Source organism: Pelodiscus sinensis, chromosome 23, assembly GCF_052426305.1.
Source record: "Pelodiscus sinensis isolate ZL-2025 chromosome 23, ASM5242630v1, whole genome shotgun sequence".
Taxonomy (NCBI): domain Eukaryota; kingdom Metazoa; phylum Chordata; order Testudines; family Trionychidae; genus Pelodiscus; species Pelodiscus sinensis.
The window spans coordinates 4399616-4418497 of NC_143074.1; the positions used below are offsets into that span (position 1 = coordinate 4399616).

General features: G+C 44.1%; 1 protein-coding gene across 1 annotated transcript in view; it reads left to right on the forward strand.

Moving 5' to 3' along the window:
* CACNA1B (calcium voltage-gated channel subunit alpha1 B) overlaps positions 1 to 18882 on the forward strand; it is a 458332-nt gene that overhangs the window by 303421 nt on the left and 136029 nt on the right. The window contains exons 19-20 of the mRNA XM_089772976.1: positions 5099 to 5205; positions 15244 to 15306. Of these exons, the coding sequence (XP_089629102.1) occupies positions 5099 to 5205; positions 15244 to 15306 (170 nt within the window). The remainder of the gene's footprint in view (positions 1 to 5098; positions 5206 to 15243; positions 15307 to 18882) is intronic.

The window sequence follows — 18882 nt, forward strand, 5'->3', positions numbered from 1 at the left end:
CATCGCTACCATTGTGTGCCCTGCTAATCAACAGAAAGAAATGTGTTTGTCCATGTGACGTAGTGGGGGTACTTGCTGGGCTGTGGTGACCTCTGCTGTCTGGAGCAAGACCCGGCAGGGAAAACCTCATTATGCAAAGGTGAGGCCAAACCTGTTGAACCAGACACCCCCCATGGAGAGGAACAAAGGAAGGTGGAATGCTGTCCTGGCTGGGGGGCAGGGCTGGAAGAGGGTTAGTTAGTTGCTGTCTGGGAGCATGGAGGAGACAGCCTAGGGAAAGGGGCTGGAGTTTAGGGGCCCAGTCTCCCCCATCTCAAGGGGGCCTGAGGCATTCTAGCCCAGCTCTGTGACCAGATTACATCTGTGCTGTGCTGTATCCTGGAGAGGCAATAAACTTCCTCTATTTCACCGGCTGGTGCAGTCTGTTTGTGCCGTTTCGGACTGCAGGAGACGGGGGACCCCCAACACGCTGTCACAGTCCAGCCCCTAGCAGAGCAGATCTTGGGTCTCCTAGATGCTAATATAATAGTAATATCCCTTTGAGCCATTCCATTTCACAGACCTCTACTGGTTATTTCTTCTGTGGTAAAAAGTTCACTAATCCTTGTGCGTGTTGCACCCACTAGTGAGAGAGCTTTTCTTGGTAGAGCTGTGATCATGCTTGCCAGTCAGTGGCATGCCGTGACGTTTTCAGTCAGGAATGCCGATGTTCATTGGCTCGCTAGATGGCGTCCTCCATGCAGTGTGATCCTGCATATACAGAACATTACAGGTCATGCTGTGCAGAGGATGCCATTTTGGCATCCTCAATGCAAGTTCAGGACCAGACAGAATGATCCCGCAGGCATAGCCGGTCTGAGGCATTCAGTGCATGCCTGTAATCATCAACAGTGCACCACTGTTGCCAGTGGTTCGGAGATACCATACATCCCTAATACTTCTTGACATGGGAAGCCAGAGTCAAAGAAGAACCCCTCTCCCATCCCAATTCCTGCCACCCAAATCCCAACACAGCTAACTACATCCTGATTCAGAACTGGTTTAGGATTGAACTCTTTTTGTATAGTTGTCCCTCTCGGATAGGCAGCTGCATTGCTGCCTTTGGTCTGCAGAGCTGAATAGAGCTTTGTTTCCTGGAAGGGGATGTCTGATGTATTGCACAAGATAGGGATAATGGGTCACAGGTGTATAATAAATGTTCCTCTGTCTGTGAGATCATGTTTGCTGATCTCTTCTCTGTTCTGATTAATTTGAGTCCTGAGTTTAGGGGATGGGTCTGAGTTTTACTGAGGAAGATTTTCCCATTCAGAAACTCAGCTCTTTCTGTGCATTATAAAATCCAGAAGTTCTTAACTAGAAATGTATGATCCTCTCAATAGGTGTACTTAACTTCCCCCCATCCCATGAGGATTTATGGGAGTCACTTCCATGCATGGATAAAAGAATAGACCCCTTAAAGTTCTTGTCCAATGAAGTTCATCTCTTCCTTTCTAGTCTTTTTAACTTTGCCTTTTGAATAGTTTAGAAGTGGACTCTAGTGTTTAGAAAACTGCTTTTGTCAGAGTTTATGGAGTGCAATTATATATTGACAGAATCAAAAGCACTGCCAAATCACAGAGCTTCTTTCGAAATGCTTTCACTTCACAGATCCAAAAATCTACTAAGGTTTTCAAATCAGGAAGAAAAAGATAAAAAGTAATTCAATTATCCGGCCCACGTAGAGAATGAGAGATTTATTGCTAAGTAAACACGAGCGTGCAAAATTCAGAATGGCCTGAAGATATAATTAAATTACTCAGGAGTCAGTTGACCTCCAGGGACTTCATTTGACAATTACATTTTAAAACTCATCAAGATCAGTGTTGCATGCAGTGTCCAAATACTGTAAGTAACCTTAAAATGACTCTTTGGGGGAAGACAAACAAATAAACCTCCCTTTGATGCATCAGTTCAGCCAGCACTTACCTGTATTAGATCTGAAATAGGAGATGGTTTATCAGATGACTTAAACTTATTCTGTAGTATTTACCAGCGGGTTGTCACTGATGGCAGAGTCATGGTTGCTGCATTTCAATTCAGCTTAGTAAGTGGAAACCTGATTAGAAAATGGATGAGTGCTATAAAGCAACTCCCTAAAAATACAAATTTTTCAAGTTTTCCCTCTTCTTGCTTTAAATAAGATAGTGTGCTGCCCATGCAAAGCTTGCCAGTAGCATTGTGGAGGGTGATAAACAATCACATTTACATCCTCCTCACAACTAAAGGAACATGTGCCTCTGAACATAATAACATTACTACTGATGATCATCCTGAGCACTTATATCATTATTTTCATCCACTGGTGAGATATGTGTTCCAGTGAAAGGGTCACAGGCTAGATCTCAATTTCAGGGAAGAAATTATTAGTGGTTAGAGAACTGGACTGACAGACAGGAAGCAAATCACTTATAACCTTCCTATCTGCCTTCTCTTTTGTAAAATAAGGGTATCTATAGGGATGTATGGCTCCAGGTGTCCGCAACTGCTGCTTCTGCTGATAGTATTAGAGGTAGTAATATCAGATATGTATTGCAGTAGCAACTGTGAGCCCCTGTCATGCAACAGGATCCCTATGATGCATATGTACAAACAGAACAAAAAGATGGTCTCTGAAAAGAGAACTTACAGTTCTAGTGTAAGACAGAAGTTTGTTTAATATGTGTGTACTATTTTGAAAAGCCTGGATAGAAGGTGCTGCAGAACTATTATCGTCTTTATTTTATGAAACACTTTGTCTGCCAAACACTCTAAGTTATGTACTGTTAAATTTGTAAATACAATAGCAATTTTCTGCTGGTTATTTGGCACTATAGGGTCTGTCTACACTGCACCTGTACCTCAAAATAAGCTGCGCAATTTGAGCTATGCAAATTGCATAGTTTATTTCAAACGAATTCTGAAATAGCTTATTTCGTAATTTGGCACTGTCTACACGGTGCCAAATTTTGAAATAACCTGCTGTTCCAAAACGTCCCTTACTCCTCGTGGAACAAGGTGTACAGGGATGTCAGAATAGTGAACCAATTATATTTCAAAATAATGGGTGAGTTGTTAAGACAAGGGATAGCAATTTTGGGTACCTCTGGTATCCTGAAATAGGTCCGCAGTGTAGACGTAGCCATAGAGTCTATCAGAATTTTGTGCTGCATTTGAAAGTGGCTAGAAGCAGGAAATTTAATCTTTCTGTCATGTTCCATGAATGGTTATTTTAAAAGGCCAATGACAACAATTTAACCCTCTGTGATTGTATTAAAGCAGGCTAGCACTTGGGAGAAAAGACAGAGAAACCCCAGCCCATAAAAGCAAAACGTTCAAAGTTTAGTCGGTGTACAGTACTTCCAGTTTGTATACCCCCAAATGGTTCATATTTGGCAGAACAAAAAAATATACATTTCACTTACAGTAAAAAGTCTCAAGCCATTGATAAATTTACTGGAAATTGGCAGTTGAGACACATCGACTTTGTGTAATTGTTTAATGGAGCATTTTTGTCGTGGTCTGGCTTGGATTCCTTCTTTAACTGCAGTGAGGAGTTGCTCATTATAGATTTACTAATATCTGGAGAGAGAAAAAGAAGCAAGCTTCAAAGCCTAATGGCAGAGGGAGTTTTTCCACCTCTATAATTCACTGTAATTTTTTCTTTCAAAAAGAGGAAAGCAAAGGAAACCAATTTCAAAATGAGTTTAATGTGATCAAATAATATTAAATTATGACCAGTTGGTTGTTTTGGCCTATACTATTCCAGGGTGGAAAAATTCAGATGTATGCTATGCACTAGTTAATATGTCACAGCACTAAGCCTCAGCAGCAAGAGATGGTGAAATAGCATCCTGCACTGAGCTACTGTGTGGTCTAGAACTGCCCTCATCTTTGAAGAGTGATTATGCTTGGGGCTGTGAGGTTAAAAGTGGCATTGTAGGGTTCTGTGTTTGATTTTCCATCATTCCTGACACACGTGACTAGATTGAAACAAAGGATGGTTGTTGTCAAGCTCTCGGACCCTGCAGCCTGGCCCCCACCGCCTCAGTCTTGGGTCGTGGCCTGGTGGGGGCTTCCCGCTCCTCATGCCCATGACTGCGTTCTGTCTCCTGCTGCCTGCTGTCCATGGAGTTGGCACACTGAGTGACTCTACCTCACGCTTGTCAGCACACAAAGTGTAGCAAAGCCATGGTGGCCAGGAGGAGTGGGACAGGCAGCCCCTCTTTCGCAGACCCCCTGGCAGGAGGAGGTGATCAGAGACCACCGGACCCGAGTGCAGAAGGGTCAGGCCATTTAAACCACTCATGGATTTTTGGTCCCATGCAGTTCAGGTCAGGTTACAAGCCTCTAATCTGGAGCTGTCTTTACACAAGTATCTTTCCAGCCAGAACCTTAATTTAACATGACATCCAATATCAGGTCCCTCTAGGGTAAATCTGTGGAGTGACACCAATGTAAAAATTTCATATGTAGAAGGTCAGATCCAGGCCCTCTAGTACCCTTTTTGTTTTAAGAAAAACATACTTTCAGTTTAATCAAAAGAATGTGATCTTATTTGACACACAAAAGGTCACAGTCTTATGTATTCTCTTTCCACTTTGTGTCACATGTTGCCCAGTTATGATGCGCCAAAGTATAAGGAAACTGGAGAGTCCAGCCCACAAGCTGTGCACCTCTGTGGCCCAAATAGAAGGAACCTCAGCAGAAGGAACCAACAGAGAACCTTGCATTGTAGGATTTGTAGTCATGAGAGAGTTTGCCGCTGTATTAAAGGTGAAGGCAGCTGCCATCAGCTCTATTTTATGCAGCCTTCAGATTCCTTGTAACTTACTAATATGGCCTTCCAGGGAAAAGCCCGTGGGCCCTGCTTAGGAAAATGTGGCATCACAAAACATGCAATTGTGTCTTTTAACCAAACCTGGATGCTCTGTTTCAGAATGTTTTCACTGTTGTTAGATTAAAAGTGGCAGTGACCGTTGTGTATCACTTGTGGCCATTTGAGCTCAGTTGATTTTCATCCTAGGTTTTTAAATAAACGATGAATGATGTAACCCTGAATATGTCTTGATTTTGAAAACAGGATGAAGAGGAGATGGAAGAGGCTACCAATCAGAAGCTTGCGCTCCAAAAGGCCAAGGAGGTAGCAGAAGTCAGTCCCATGTCTGCAGCTAATATTTCCATAGCAGCGTAAGGGTTCTTTTATTATTTGGGAACTTTTATCACTTTGTTTCTATTCTTCAGACTTAGTGTCTATCTGTTCCATTGTAGCAACTTGTAGGGTCCAGGAACCCTGTGTACGATATGGGGTTACATGGGGTGTAGGTTGATTTGAACACTTCAGTGTCGATCACTTTGTTGTGTGTTTTATTTGCTGTTTTGCATGTAGTTTGTTTTTCTTTGAAATGTCATTGTCTCCACATCACTGTAAAAGAAATGCGTTTTAGAGGTTTTTTTAAGTTATCCTAGGAAAGACTTCACCAGGTGAAATGTTGACCTGTCACTTCAGACTTTTAGTTCTGAAAGACATGTGGGTGACACAAACTATATTTCCAGCACAATAATCTGTGCTTTGATAATTGAATTGTAAAGTAATTGAATTGTAAATCCTAAATTTTAGTCACAAAACTGGCTTTGCATGCTCTTTGCTCTCAAAAAAGCCATTTGAGTGTGCAAAATGGGACATTGCACATGTAAACAGGCACTCCTGTACACCCACTTCACATTCAGAAGTAGGCTTTTCTGCATAGAAGTGGCCATGCACATATTGTGTGATCTCCATTTGGAAGAACTCTTAGAAAATGATACTCTTGGGGTCGGCATTTCAAGTATATGACTAACTTCACATGCAGAGCCTGCACATGCTGGTGGAAATAGGTAATTTTCAGACCTGTGCTAAGGTCTTTAAGTTCAGAGGGGTTTTGCTTGTTTGCACATAATACACATTTTGTTTGTGCTTCTTGGGGAGCCTGGGTTTGAAAATGAAGATGTTTTGAAATGTACTGATTGACACAACAATTATCCTAGAAGTTTGTAGAACTCCTTGGGGATGTTCAAATGTCTTTGTGTCAAAAAGACTCTGCTATTTACTGAAATCTGCAAATATTTCTCGGCAGCCTCCTGTCCTTACAAAGGGGGCAGCTGGAAATAACGCCAAGAAGTAGGGAAGCCTAAACTTATTTAGAATAATTTCCTGTCCAGATATGTCCAGGTGCATTCCAAACTATCTGTTGGCCAGAAAGAGACCCATTTAACTAAAAAAAAATGTCTAATACAGGCAGTCCCCTACTTACGCGGATCCGACTTACGTCGGATCTGCAGTTACGAATGGGGCTTTTCTCGCCCCGGAGGACACGGACTGCGGGACCTTGCGGTCCCGCCGCCCGTGTCCTCCGGGGCAAGAAAAGCTGCTCCGCGTCTCCCTGGTCTGCAAACCAGGAAGACGCGGAGCAAAGCCGAGGAGGGGCTCGGGCAGCCCCTCCGCGGCTTTGCAAAGCCTCGGGGGAAGCCGGCAGCGGGACAGCCCAGAAGCGCCTGGGCTGCGCCGCTGCCCGAGCCCCTCCGCGGCTTTGCTCCTCGTCTTCCTGGAGACCCCCCAGCAGACTAGGGAGACACGGAGCAAAGCTGGGGAGGATGCAGGCGGGACTTTTCTCGCCTGGGGTAGAGCAGCTGGGGCTGCTGGGTTGGTCCTGCAGCGCCGCTCCTCGGCGCTACTGGACCCACCAGGCAGCACCCCAGCTGCTCTTCCCCAGGTGTCCCCAAGTCAGCCGCTGCTTAAACTGACCAGCGGCTGACTACAGGAAGCCCGAGGCAGAGTTGCTGTGCCCCGGGCTTCCTGGAATCAGCCGCTGATCAGTTTCAGCAGCGGCTGACTTGGGGACACCTGGGGCAGAGCAGCTGGGGTGCTGCCTGGTTGGTCCCCGCAGCGCCACCCCTGCGGGGACCTACCCGGCAGCGCCCCAGCTGCTCTGTCCTAGGCGTCCAGATTCAGCTGCTGTTGAAACTGATCAGTGGCTGATTCCAGGCAGCCCAGGGCAGAGCAACTCTGCCTCGGGCTTCCTGTAGTCAGCCGCTGGTCAGTTTCAGCAGCGGCTGAATCTGGAAGCCAGTTCCGACTTACATACAAATTCAATTTAAGAACAAACCTACAGTCCCTATTTTGTACGTAACCCGGGGACTGCCTGTATATTTTCTCCAATTTAAATCCATCTCATGAGGCCTTCATTGGTGTGCATTTAATCTAGAATTATTTTATTTCAGCAACAGTGGAGGAAATGAAACTTTTTCACTAAACGTGAAAAAAGAAAAAAATATTCTCAATCTGAAGGTTATTTATTTTACTCCTATTTAGCTTTTTTCCCCAATTCATATATGTACAATACATATATAGTTATAAATTATAGGTAATTCTCTTATAATGATTTTCCAGCCTCAAAAAGAATTCACATGGGAAAAAATTACTCTTGTTCTTTGTGTATTTCTGTGCACTGTAATTTTAAAATGCTTATGTTGTTTCATTCTATCATTATAAACGGATTGTATATGTGGAGATTACTTATCACCCCAAAATACCATTGAATGTAATGGGAGCCAGGATTTCAACCCAGTATCTTAGTTACTGACAATCATTTTAGTCCCTGATTTTTCATCAGACTTTAATCTGGTTTTTGATGTCGCAGGATCAGCTTTGTGACTACAGTTACATATGCATGCAAAATTGCAAGCTGTTATTTGTTGTGTCTACAATTAATCTGCTCAGATATCTATGTGCCTGATGTGTAGGTATGCTCAGGTGGCGAGGCTTCTAAAATGAATACAATCACAGGTGCAATTGTTTCCACATTTAGCAGCAGTAGTAAAGTGGTGCTTGCAATACTAGAGGTCATATTTGAATATGTAGGACTTCCTTTCTCAACAGTGTTTCTAGACAAGATGTATCTGCTGTATAGAAACATGAGATACTTACAAGCAATATTCCTTTTAATCTTTTCCATTAATGTAAGGGTTTCTTCCGTCTATGTGCAGGATAAACTTTATGTGCACCAAGGCATGTGTGAATGTGCACCACCAGTAAAAACAAAGCCTAGCTGTGTGCACTTTGCTTATCAGCTGGGCAGCACTTGAATCTCTCCTGAGCGGTTGTACAAGTGCACTGCTTATAGGGAGCACTGCTTCCGAGGCTACTGTGATTTAATAAATGCATATATGAGTGAGAGAGTGACTTTAGGTTGAGAGAGACACTGAAAAATAAATAGATGGATGATGGAATAAACACTTGAAGGACAGATTGGGGTTAGAAGGTAAGTAGATGTGTGGATAGATTGTTGGTTGGTGAGAGCCAGGTGGCTTAATAGAGGAAAGGATCAGAGTGATGTATACATCTATTCACACTGAATTTTTAAATTAAATTTGGTGTTTATCATTTGAATGAGTCTTTTTTTTTTAAAGGAGGGGCTTTTTAATTTTTTTACTTATTTTTAAATTTACTTTTCAAAGAGCATATTTAACATGAAAATGTATTTCAAAAGCCCCCCTGCCTGTGTCAACTGAAATAACTTTCTCTGCCTTTCAGTGTTCTGTGGAGTACAGAGCGCACTGTGGCTGAAGAGTTTTCTTAATAATATTGACCCATGTTAGCAGAATGGGTCTCTGGGAACACTGTAGTACGAGTCCTTCTCTTGTTTGTTATTAATTCGGTGAGCCTGTCCTTTCGGTTCCTAGAACCTCCAGAGGTGGCAAAACCATCCTGGGGCTCAGTCTGGTTAAAAAGCCATTTCTATTTTCCCTCCCTTGTGTTTTTAAACAAGAAGGATGTGTCTAGACTACAGGATTTTGTCAACAAAAGTGGACTTTTGTCGACAAAACTATACCTGCGTCTACACTACCGCCAAGTTCTGTTGACATAACGTTGACAGAACTTGGCAGTTTTGTCGATGGCGGTAAACCTCATTCTATGAGGAATAACACCTTTTGTCGACAGAGTTCTGTCGACAGCATTATTGCATCTACACTGTCCCTTGCGTCTACACTGTCATGTCGACAAAGCGGCTTGCTTTGTCGACAGAACTGGCTGTAGTCTAGACGCTCTTTGTCGACAGAGGCTTGGTCGACAGTATGTGTCGACCAAGCCTCTGTCGACAAAAGTCTGTAGTCTAGACATACCCTAAGATACTGTGCTTGCTGCTTTATGTTGCTTCTTGTCAGCTTTCTAACATTTCTGCTGTTAAGTGGGAGCAAATCCTCTGTCTCTTCCTCTAACTCTCTTCCCTCCTATTTGCTCATCTAATCAAAGTCTGCATTTTGCAAACTCCTTACTATGTACACCACGGGTGATGGTAGGGTACCCAAGTTTTCCATCTTTATGCATTCCTGCAATGTGTGTATACTGAGCGCTTATTTGTATGTGTCGTATGTGTGTGTCGCTAGGCCTGTGATTGTCTATACTTCTGTGGAAAATCACCTCACTTAAAACCAGCTGAGCTCCAGGAAGAATTCTGCTTACTGTGTCAGTTGCACAGTTTGCTTTCTACGCTATAAAAGATAGTTACTTCTTTAGTAGGTCAGCCTAATCCCAGTGTATTGAGTCACATGGCAGAATTTTGCAGACGCATAGGATGCAGTGCGAACAAGGATTATTTTATGGTTGCTGGATAGTGAAGTCCTACTTCTGATACTTGATCTTTGCAGCCACATGAGGATGTCAGTCTCATAACTGACTCAGAAGGGGCTATATTCTAATACTGCATCTTTAACTGGGAGAGGCAAAGAAGCACATTACAGTGGGTTATGGCTCCTGCTTCGTACCTCTTCAAGAATTGCAGTGGTTCAACTTCTGTTCCATAAAAGAGGCAAATGGCTTGGTTTCTTTTTTTACCTGGTGAACTCTATCCTGAATATGGAATATTTTTCTGTTGCACTGTTGTTTTAAAACAAGAGATTTATTTAATGTATATTTTACATTTTAGTTTTAGCTCATTATTTTCATTCTGGTTTTGTGATTTTTTTTCCGTTTAGCATTTCCCTTGCTTTATTGTTTCTTGAGGTGAGTTTGGGTTTTTTCAGTTTACCCAGAGTTTTCCTTTGAAGCCCCCTGTTTTGTATAGCATTGAAATGGCTCGGTCTCATTAACTGAGCTACTATAATATCGGATGGGACTATGCAACTAGCCATTGGTGCAGCTTCCTTGGTGATGAAAATGGAGAAGAGGGGGAAGCCATTTTAGGGAAATTCCTTATTAATTGATGGGTCTTTAGGCCATGTCTACACAAGGAAACTATTTCAAAGTTAGTAAATTTGACTTAATAACTCCCGATTTAACAAATTCAGAATAGTATATATCCATACTATGAGGAAGCCTCAAAATTAGTCCGAGGCAGGCTTTGTTAATGTGGACTTCCTACCTTGGACTTAGAGCCGCAGGAAGCACAGGGGAGTGATTAGTTCAAATTACTCTGGGGAGTAGTTCTGTTCTTTCGAAATAGCGGCACCAGAGTGTCTACACTACCGCTGTTTCAAAATAACTATTTCAGAATTAGCATTATTCTTGATGAACAGCAGTACAGATTTTAAATTCTGCAGCCCATTATTTTGAAACTTGCCAATTAGCCCATCATAAGACGGGATTTTCAGGTCTCTCCTTCACCTTGGTCTTCTCTCCTGAGCCTCCGGTCTCTCGCGCCGTCTCTCTCTCTCTCTCCTCCTCCTGCCTCCCCCCCTCTCTCTCAGCTCTCCTCCGCCTCCTGCCTCTCTCGGTTTCTGCTTCTCTCTCTGTCTCTTTCTTTCTCTTCTCCCCCTCCTGCCTCTCACTCTCCCTTTCTCTTCTCCTCCTCCTCCTGCCTCTCTCCCCTCCGTCTCTCCCACCCCCGTTCCCCTTCCTCTTCCCCTCCCACCGTGGCACTCGGCTGAGTGCTGCCTGCTCAGCTGGGTCGCCGCAAGGGAGGGGGGAGGGGCAATGACAAACACGGCCAGGGGATGGGGCTGTGTATGTCACTGTTCCTTCCCCTCTTCCCATGGTGCTCAGCTGAGTGCTGTGTGCTTAGCCGGGCTGCCGCGGAGGAGCCCAAACGCTGCCCCGTGGCAGCCCGGCTGAGGGGCGCAGCACTCAGCGCCACGGCGGGAGCGGAAGGGGAGGTGGGGCGGTGACGTACACGGCCACGCCCCCGGCCGTGTACGTCAGCGCCCCGCCCCCCTTCCCCTCCCACCATGGTGCTCCACTGAGTGCTGCGCCGCAGGGGAGCTGGACCGCGGCAGGGGAGCAAGCGGCAGCAAGCGGCCGTTTGGGGTCCGTGCTGCATGCCTGTGGAGCGTGGACCCCAAACAGCCGCTTGCCGCCACTTGCTCCCCCACCGCATCCCAGCTGAGCGGTGCAGCACTTCAGCACCACGGCAGGAGGGGAAGGGGGGCGGGGCGCTGACGTACACGGCCAGCGGGCGTGGCTGTGTACCTCAGCGTTACAGACTCATAGACATTGGGCTACTATATTTTTTGAAATAACAGGCTTGGTAGTGTGGACGCTCCGCTTATAAATTCGACCCGAAGGGGTGTTATTTCGAAAAAGTCCCAGTATAGACCAGGGATAACATAGAACAAGTTATTGGGAGCCAAGAATCAGCACTTTGTTCCCTGCTTTGCCACTAACTCATGATGGGAGTTGGAGCAAGTCATATAACTTCTGAGTCTCAGTGGCGAAGTTCTGGTGATGACTCATTAACTCTGTGGAGCATGAGGCTCCACCCGTTGCTGTGTTAAGTACTTTGGCTACGTCTAGACTAGTAGCCTCTTTCAAAAGAGAGTGTCTAGACTGCAACCACTTCTTTCGAAATTGCGAGCCGCTTTTTCGAAAGACAGTACCCAGGCAGTCTGAATGCTCTCTTTTGAAAAAGCCCTGTTTGTATTCAAGAATGCCTGTTATCGAAAGAGCACTTTTGAAAAAAGGCGTTCTTCCTCATAAAATGAGGTTTACTGTGGTCGAAAAAACTGCAGCGTTCTTTCGATTTAATTTCGAAAGAACCCGGCGGCAGTCTAGACGCAGGGGAAGTTTTATACCCTGTAGTCTAGACACACCCTCTGAGTCCTTATGTGAGAGGCACTAGAGAAACGCATAGTCCCAGGATTGTTTATATTATGTCATAAAGCCCCTATTTCACAATGTCGTTCTTGGGAGTTGTCTGATAATTCACAAATCTTCAGTCCGAAATGCTACACCTTTGAGTTCCCCCTCCACTTCTTTCCCAGCCAGAGATGCACCAATGGCATGTACAAAAGGGGCTGCATTAAATAAAACCACACACCAGAGCTCTTCGTAGTTCAGTGGACCAGTCTGACAGACAAATGATGACTCATGAAAGCCCCACACATGCGCATCCACTTCACCAGTAGTGGTCAGGAGCTATTGATGCAGAATTTGGGCTTGAAATAAATAACCTTTGTATTTGTTTATTCCTGGGTCTGTTTCAAACTCTTAAAATAGCAACTGCAGCAGTGAGCGCCACATCTAAATTCATTATAACCTGCAAAATAGTTGTGCCTAAGTTGTCACACGGAGTGATTTTTTTTCCCCACGGAGGTAATGGTTTTGAGTTGTAGCTGGCTTCCAAGCAGCTACAGTATTGTAATACCGTATGAATAGGTCTGCAGCTGTATATTGTGACGGGAGTGAGAGCCCCGAGACATGATAGCTCTAACCCTGTATGGAGCGGTAAAGAGACAGTTTGTACAGGAATATATGGGCCAAACTCTGCACTAAGAGCTGTCTCTCGGACCATAACTGACCACTTTAAATGATTCCGTGTGTTTTCCAATAGAATGTTTGTCAACCTTTAGTTATCTGGTAGGTGGCTGGTTCCTTACGTAGTTGCTTTAGGCATTTTACATTTACTTGTGTACTCACTCAGCTGCGACCTCCTGCTCACAGGTAAACCCCGCTAATTGCATTGATAGCCCTGGCCCAGGTGAGCTGCCAACTCATCATAAATTGGTAAAAAATTAAAAGATGTGCTGTTAAAATACCAAGGGTAGTGCATGGAAGAGCAGGTTCGGTAGCACACTTCCATCTTTCACAAACACTTCTTAGTGGTCCTCTGTCCCTTTTGTACAGGTTTGGGGGTGCAGGTGTGGGTGGGTTCTGTTTTATCTGGGCATTGTCCATCTCAAAGATTCCTATTTTCCCCTGTCTCTGGAACTCTGTGGTCTGTTCTAGTCATTGTTGGGCATTGCTGTTGGTACCCAATAGAACCCTGCAAGACATATGCCTGAATAATTAGTAAATAAGAAGTACTGTGTACAATGGTGTAGACTAGAAGAGGCATTCTCTTTATTTTGCTGGCTTGTTGTTTCTTCCCTTTTCTTCCTCCCTGGGGGTGTGGGTGTGCAGGATACTGTGACTCTTCCTATTTGCTCTTTGGCCCTTTTCGTGGTGTCATTGTGAATTAGCCAACAGCTGCCCAAAGTCTTTCTCTTTCTTTCCCTCTCTCATGGTAAGTAGCAGCAGGCAGAGCTCAAATACCTCCTCGGCTTTGCTTTGAAAAAGGAGGCTGTCTTTGCCCTGTGAGTTTGCATTGTGTGATTTCAGTATGAAAGCATCGTGGAACAGGGATTCCAGCAATGAAATCAGAGAAACGGAACTCTAAGGGCCCTTTTACAGAATTTGCGTAGTCGTGTTTGGCCAATACAGGGATGTTTGGCAGCACCAGTGTGGGGCCTTCATCCTGCACTGGACCAATTGAAGCAATGAGGAGTGGGATAAGTATTTTGCCAAGGAATTTCGACATATGTTTTAAGCAACAAAATTCTTTAAGTTGCCCTCTGCCTCCACAGACACTTGGCCCGTGCTAGTTCTCCTTTTCCTGAATCTTCGATGAGTTAAGCCAGTACTGGTACCTTGTCTGCTATGCGTTTTCCACCTCGTTTGCTCAGGCCATTCTCCTCACACCTTAGACCATGTTACAATCATAGGGTCCTTGCTGGAGGGTTCAGTTAACACCCACTGTCTGCAGTGTCCAGCCAAATAAAGAAATCAAGGAGTGCTTTCTGTGGTGACCCCAAAACAATAATTCCCTTTCAAAACCTTACAGTGTGCTAATGCCAAAGGATCAACAGCTCTCCTGTTTGTGTCACCGCAGTATAAATATACTAATAATGAAGTTAGGGCAAAATAACCATAAGATTTCTCCCCAAGACCATTTATGCTCTGTCACATGAACTAGCCAAGCCTCTATAAGGTTGTTTATATATTTACGCTTCCCCTTAGTCTACATTGAATTTTGTAATATACATTATTACATAATATCCTATGAGTTTGTAATGTACATATTTAAAATTCCTCCAGTTCGTCCTGCCTTTTCCCTCCAAACCTGGCTCCTTCCCAGGAACAATATCTTATCAGCTGGGCCTTCTGGCTTTATGGCATATTATTCACTAAATAAAACCCACAAAACCCCAGTGGAACTATATCGGTGTTAAAACAGAAAAAGGGTAAATTCAGAAAGAGGGTGGGTTTTATTTTCCACCTCCAGAGAGGGTTCCATTGACAATGCAGTGTTGAAAAAATGAATATATAGAATTATTTTTTAAATTAGAACTAAGTGTCCCTTTAAGTGTTCGAATAGGAATGTCAAATTTATCTGCTACTGCATTTCAGTCCTCCCACCTCCGCCCATTGATAGGCAGTCACATGTATGTGAAACAGACACATCCCGCGTTGCCTATGCAAATGGTATATCCTTAGGGCTAGGCCGCTATACCCTATCCCCTGGATGTTACGATAACCCGAGTTGGAATCGGTGGCCTTGTGTCGTTCTGTTAGTTGGAAATGAGTCATTGCAGCACATAGTGGAAATGCAAACTCCACCTATTTCTACAAAGACCTCTGCTTTGGGACCTTGAAGGTAGCTTGTGCAGAGGACTCTTGACTATGTGAGTACAGCACGTTGCAGCCTAAAGTCTTACTATCATCTTGTGTCTTTTGGTTCACCTTTTTATATTTCCTTCTGGCTCAGATTTGATTTTCCAGTTGTTTGCCTTTTAACTAGAAGACGATGTCTCTGTGGCTTCCGCACTTTCTGAAGCTTGCCCGGGCTCCTTCCAAGATGCACGCTGCAGCCTGCATTCGATAGGACACAGCCTGTTTGAGTCTCCTCCCGATGTCTTTTATAGTTTCTCTCCTCTTCTTTTTTTTCTCACTTTTTTTTTTGTTTTTTGTTTTTTTGTTTTTGTTTTTTGCATGTGCAGTTTTGTAAAGCAAACTCGAGGTACTGTATCTCGCAGCTCGTCAGTCTCCAGCGTAAATTCACCGTGAGTTGCTCTCTGTTACAATATTCAGTAAATGGATTTATGATATATATCTATATATTTATAAACCCCCCTGCCTCCCACCCTCCTGATGCCTTCCCCCTTCCTTTGGTTTTTTCCCCCCAAAAAAGTCATTCACATCATTGTGGAAAACCTCCAGGCCAACATGTGGTAAAAGGGCTGGGAAGGTGTACGGCAGTGCCATATAATGATTGTGATTTGAGCGTGAGCAACTCTGTAGTGTTGTGTACATTGGGTGTGAGCTCCTCTGCTTCTTTTCTTTGTTTTTTTCTTTTTCCCCTTTATTCTTTCCATGCTTCTCTTTGTCCTTTCCTTACCTAGTAGTTAACTAGTTCTTTCCCTCTTGCTCTTCCCTTGTTCTGTGGCCTGCCGTGTTCTCACTTATATTTTTCCTCTGTGTTCTGTATACATTGGGCTAATGGTTTTGATATTCCACCAGTGTTTGCGCTTTTGGTTCCAAAGGAGAATGGGGCCCCGGCATGAGCATGGTCTGTAAAATGAAAGCTAGAGAGAGTTTCAAAGGAATCCAGCTTCTGGAAACTGTGCATAAGTAACCCTTGGAAATTTGCTATAACAAGAGCAGACTTGCTCCTTCAGCCCTTCCTGGGGCTTTGATTTGTGCTCCCATGTAGTCGAGAGGTTTGCAAACACGGTGGTAGATTCTTCAACCATTCCACCCACTCCCCATTACCAATCCCACCATCTCCAGGGCTCACCGTGAACCACGAGTATGCCTCCAAGGTGCACGTTGCAGGTTTGTAGAAAATCCCTTCCATCCCTTCCACGTCACGCAGCCAAAGTTTGTCATCACCTCATTGAGTGTCTTTGGTGTTTCTCATACGTGTGCCGCTTTGTGTTACTTTTCTGCTGTGTAAGCTCTTGGGGAGACAAGCAAGCGGAGTTCAGACGCAAAGAGCCAGATATTCTGGTGCATCACAGTAGGACTTAGTGCACCCAAGCAGTTGGGCTTTCCCCCTCCTTTCTGCCCCCTCCTCTCACTCCGTCATTCCAAGGGGCATCTCAGGTCCAGTTTGGCCCCAAGACAACGTGGAGATGCTTGGATTGGTTTCTCCAATCTCTCTTCACTTTGTGACATGCTGGAAAATTCCCCCTCTGTAGGGGGACTCTCCTGTTGGTGCAAAGTTGGTGAAAAGGACTCTGCTGCCTCCTGCTTCAGCTGTGGTGTGCGTGGTTTCTAGGGTCCTGGAACCCTCTCGCAGTATGAGGGAAGGCAGGTGGAAGGGAGAAGGTTTGTGAGGAGAGGGGATGTGACTAATAAAGTCTGTGCCTGGTTCTCTGCTGCTGATACTCCAGCAACGTAAGTTAAAACTGCGCAAGAGCAGTGTAAGGCACCTTTTCAAATGGGAGCCAGGCCTGTTAGCTTTGAATGTGACTCATACTGCCCATCTTGTGGAGACAGGGCGGGCTGCTCTTTTAAAAGCAGAAGGACAAGTACACAAATCATGGGAGTGGCCTTTACCCTAAAGCCACTTTTGTCATGCAGCCTTAAAGCAGGTGCAAATATATTTTATATCCATGGTAAGGCCTCTTCAGTCTACGAGAGCCCCAGCTGTGAATCAGGCCCTTTGTGTGTTCAGCAGACCTAGGATTTTGAAAGTTTTGCTAAGCCTGAATTTCTTTTTCTGTGCATATCTACAGCGCTTTCCTCCAACAAAATACTTGCTTGGCTAAACAATTCACTGGATCCCATAGGTAGCTATCACTAGCTATATGTTACATGCAGGATTTCCAGGATCCGGTTTATACCAATAAAATCCTCTCTAATTAAACTTAAAGGACCTGATTCTTAGTTACACTAAGGCCTACACTCAGTTTTTGCACCACTATACCGTATTTTCCAGCGTATAAGACGACTTTTTATACTAAAAAACATCCCCCAAAAATCGGGGCTCGTCTTATACGCCGGGTATAAACATACTGTAGCTTCAGCTACATACAGAACGTCCCTGTGCTGATACTGTATGTACCGCGCTGAGCCAATCACGGCAAGCGGTGTCACCTATTAATGCATACAAAGCCTGCTCGGATTGGCTGAGTCAGAGAGGCGGGCTATTACAACCTTTGCCAATCCGAGCAGGCTTTGTATGCATTAATAGAATACACCGCTTGCCAGGATTGGCTCAGCGCGGTACATACAGTATCAGCACAGGGCCGTTCTGTATGTAGCCGAAGCTACAGTACTGTATTAGGGCACATCCAGCAGGCTGGTGTTATTAAATGGTGTTGCCTCGGAAGGAGGGGTAGTCTTATACGGCGAGTATAGGCCAAAACCTATGTTTTAACTGGAAAATTAGGGGGTCGTCTTATACGCCCAGTCGCCTTATACACCGGAAAATACGGTAACTATTTCGGATAGAAGTGTTGCTTTTTCTACTGAAACAGTATCCTCCCACCCCCTGTAGTGGGGAATGCAGTTATACCAGTATAAAAGTGCCTCATAGCTTATTCTCCTTCCCTCTGGAAATAATTATGCTGTTATAATTACCTTTATAGCAATATAATTGCTTGTTCCATGTGGGGATTCAACCATTTTATCTATACTGGTCCATAGGGGAATAATTTTTAGACAAGGTCTAAAGCCGTGCTCTAGTCGTATGAAGTACAAATAAAACTTATGACCTCTGTAATACTGCTTTGCATTTTGAGACCTGTAGAAAGTGGCCATAATGTAATTAAGCATTAAGCCTTGAGAATCTATGGTTACTGAGTGGAAACCAAAAAATTTCCACTGGAATTTAGATATTTTTTCAGTAGTCAGTGTCTAATTTTGTCTTTAGGAATTTGTTCAGTTGAAATTGTAAGTGGCAAGAAAATCAGGACAAAAATATGGGCAGTAGCTTCTTAACAACAAAACATTTAGGCGAGTCACCTTTGAGGTAATTTTCAGACTTTCCTGTTGTAATGACTGTATGGTACAAACACAGCAACCAGAAAAAATCATATTTGGTTCACTTGGGAAAGAAAAATAATGAAACACATGTACAAACAATTATTTTTACTTTTAAACATTTAGTCAAGATTTGCAGAATATACATGCTGAAAACTGGCAACTAGCTGCATTGTAAAGTGTTAACATCCAGCCAAGTGCACAGCTATACTTCTAGTACAAGTCAAAGTGCCTTCGATCACCCAGGATCACATGGTAATCTAAACATGTGACATGGGAGGACTGGAGGAAAGGAATCTAAAGGCTATAACAGACACAATATGTAGCTGTCGTGGAACGTAGGCGTACAGATAGTGCAGAATGGCTTGCTAGTTCGAACTATCTAGCCCATGCCGCGTGTAGCCACGCGGCACGGGGTTCGAACAAGCCGGCATTTAAAAATGGCGCCGGCCGGCTTATGCAAATGAAGCCCGGGAAATTCAAATCCCGGGCTTCATTTGCAAGTGCGGTATGCCTACATTACCACCCTAGTTCGAACTAGGGTGGTAGTGTAGACATACCCTGAGGGAGGGTATGATAGATGTATATAAAAATCATGAGTGGTGTGTAGAGGGTGAATAAAGAAAAGTTATTTACTTGTTCCCATAATA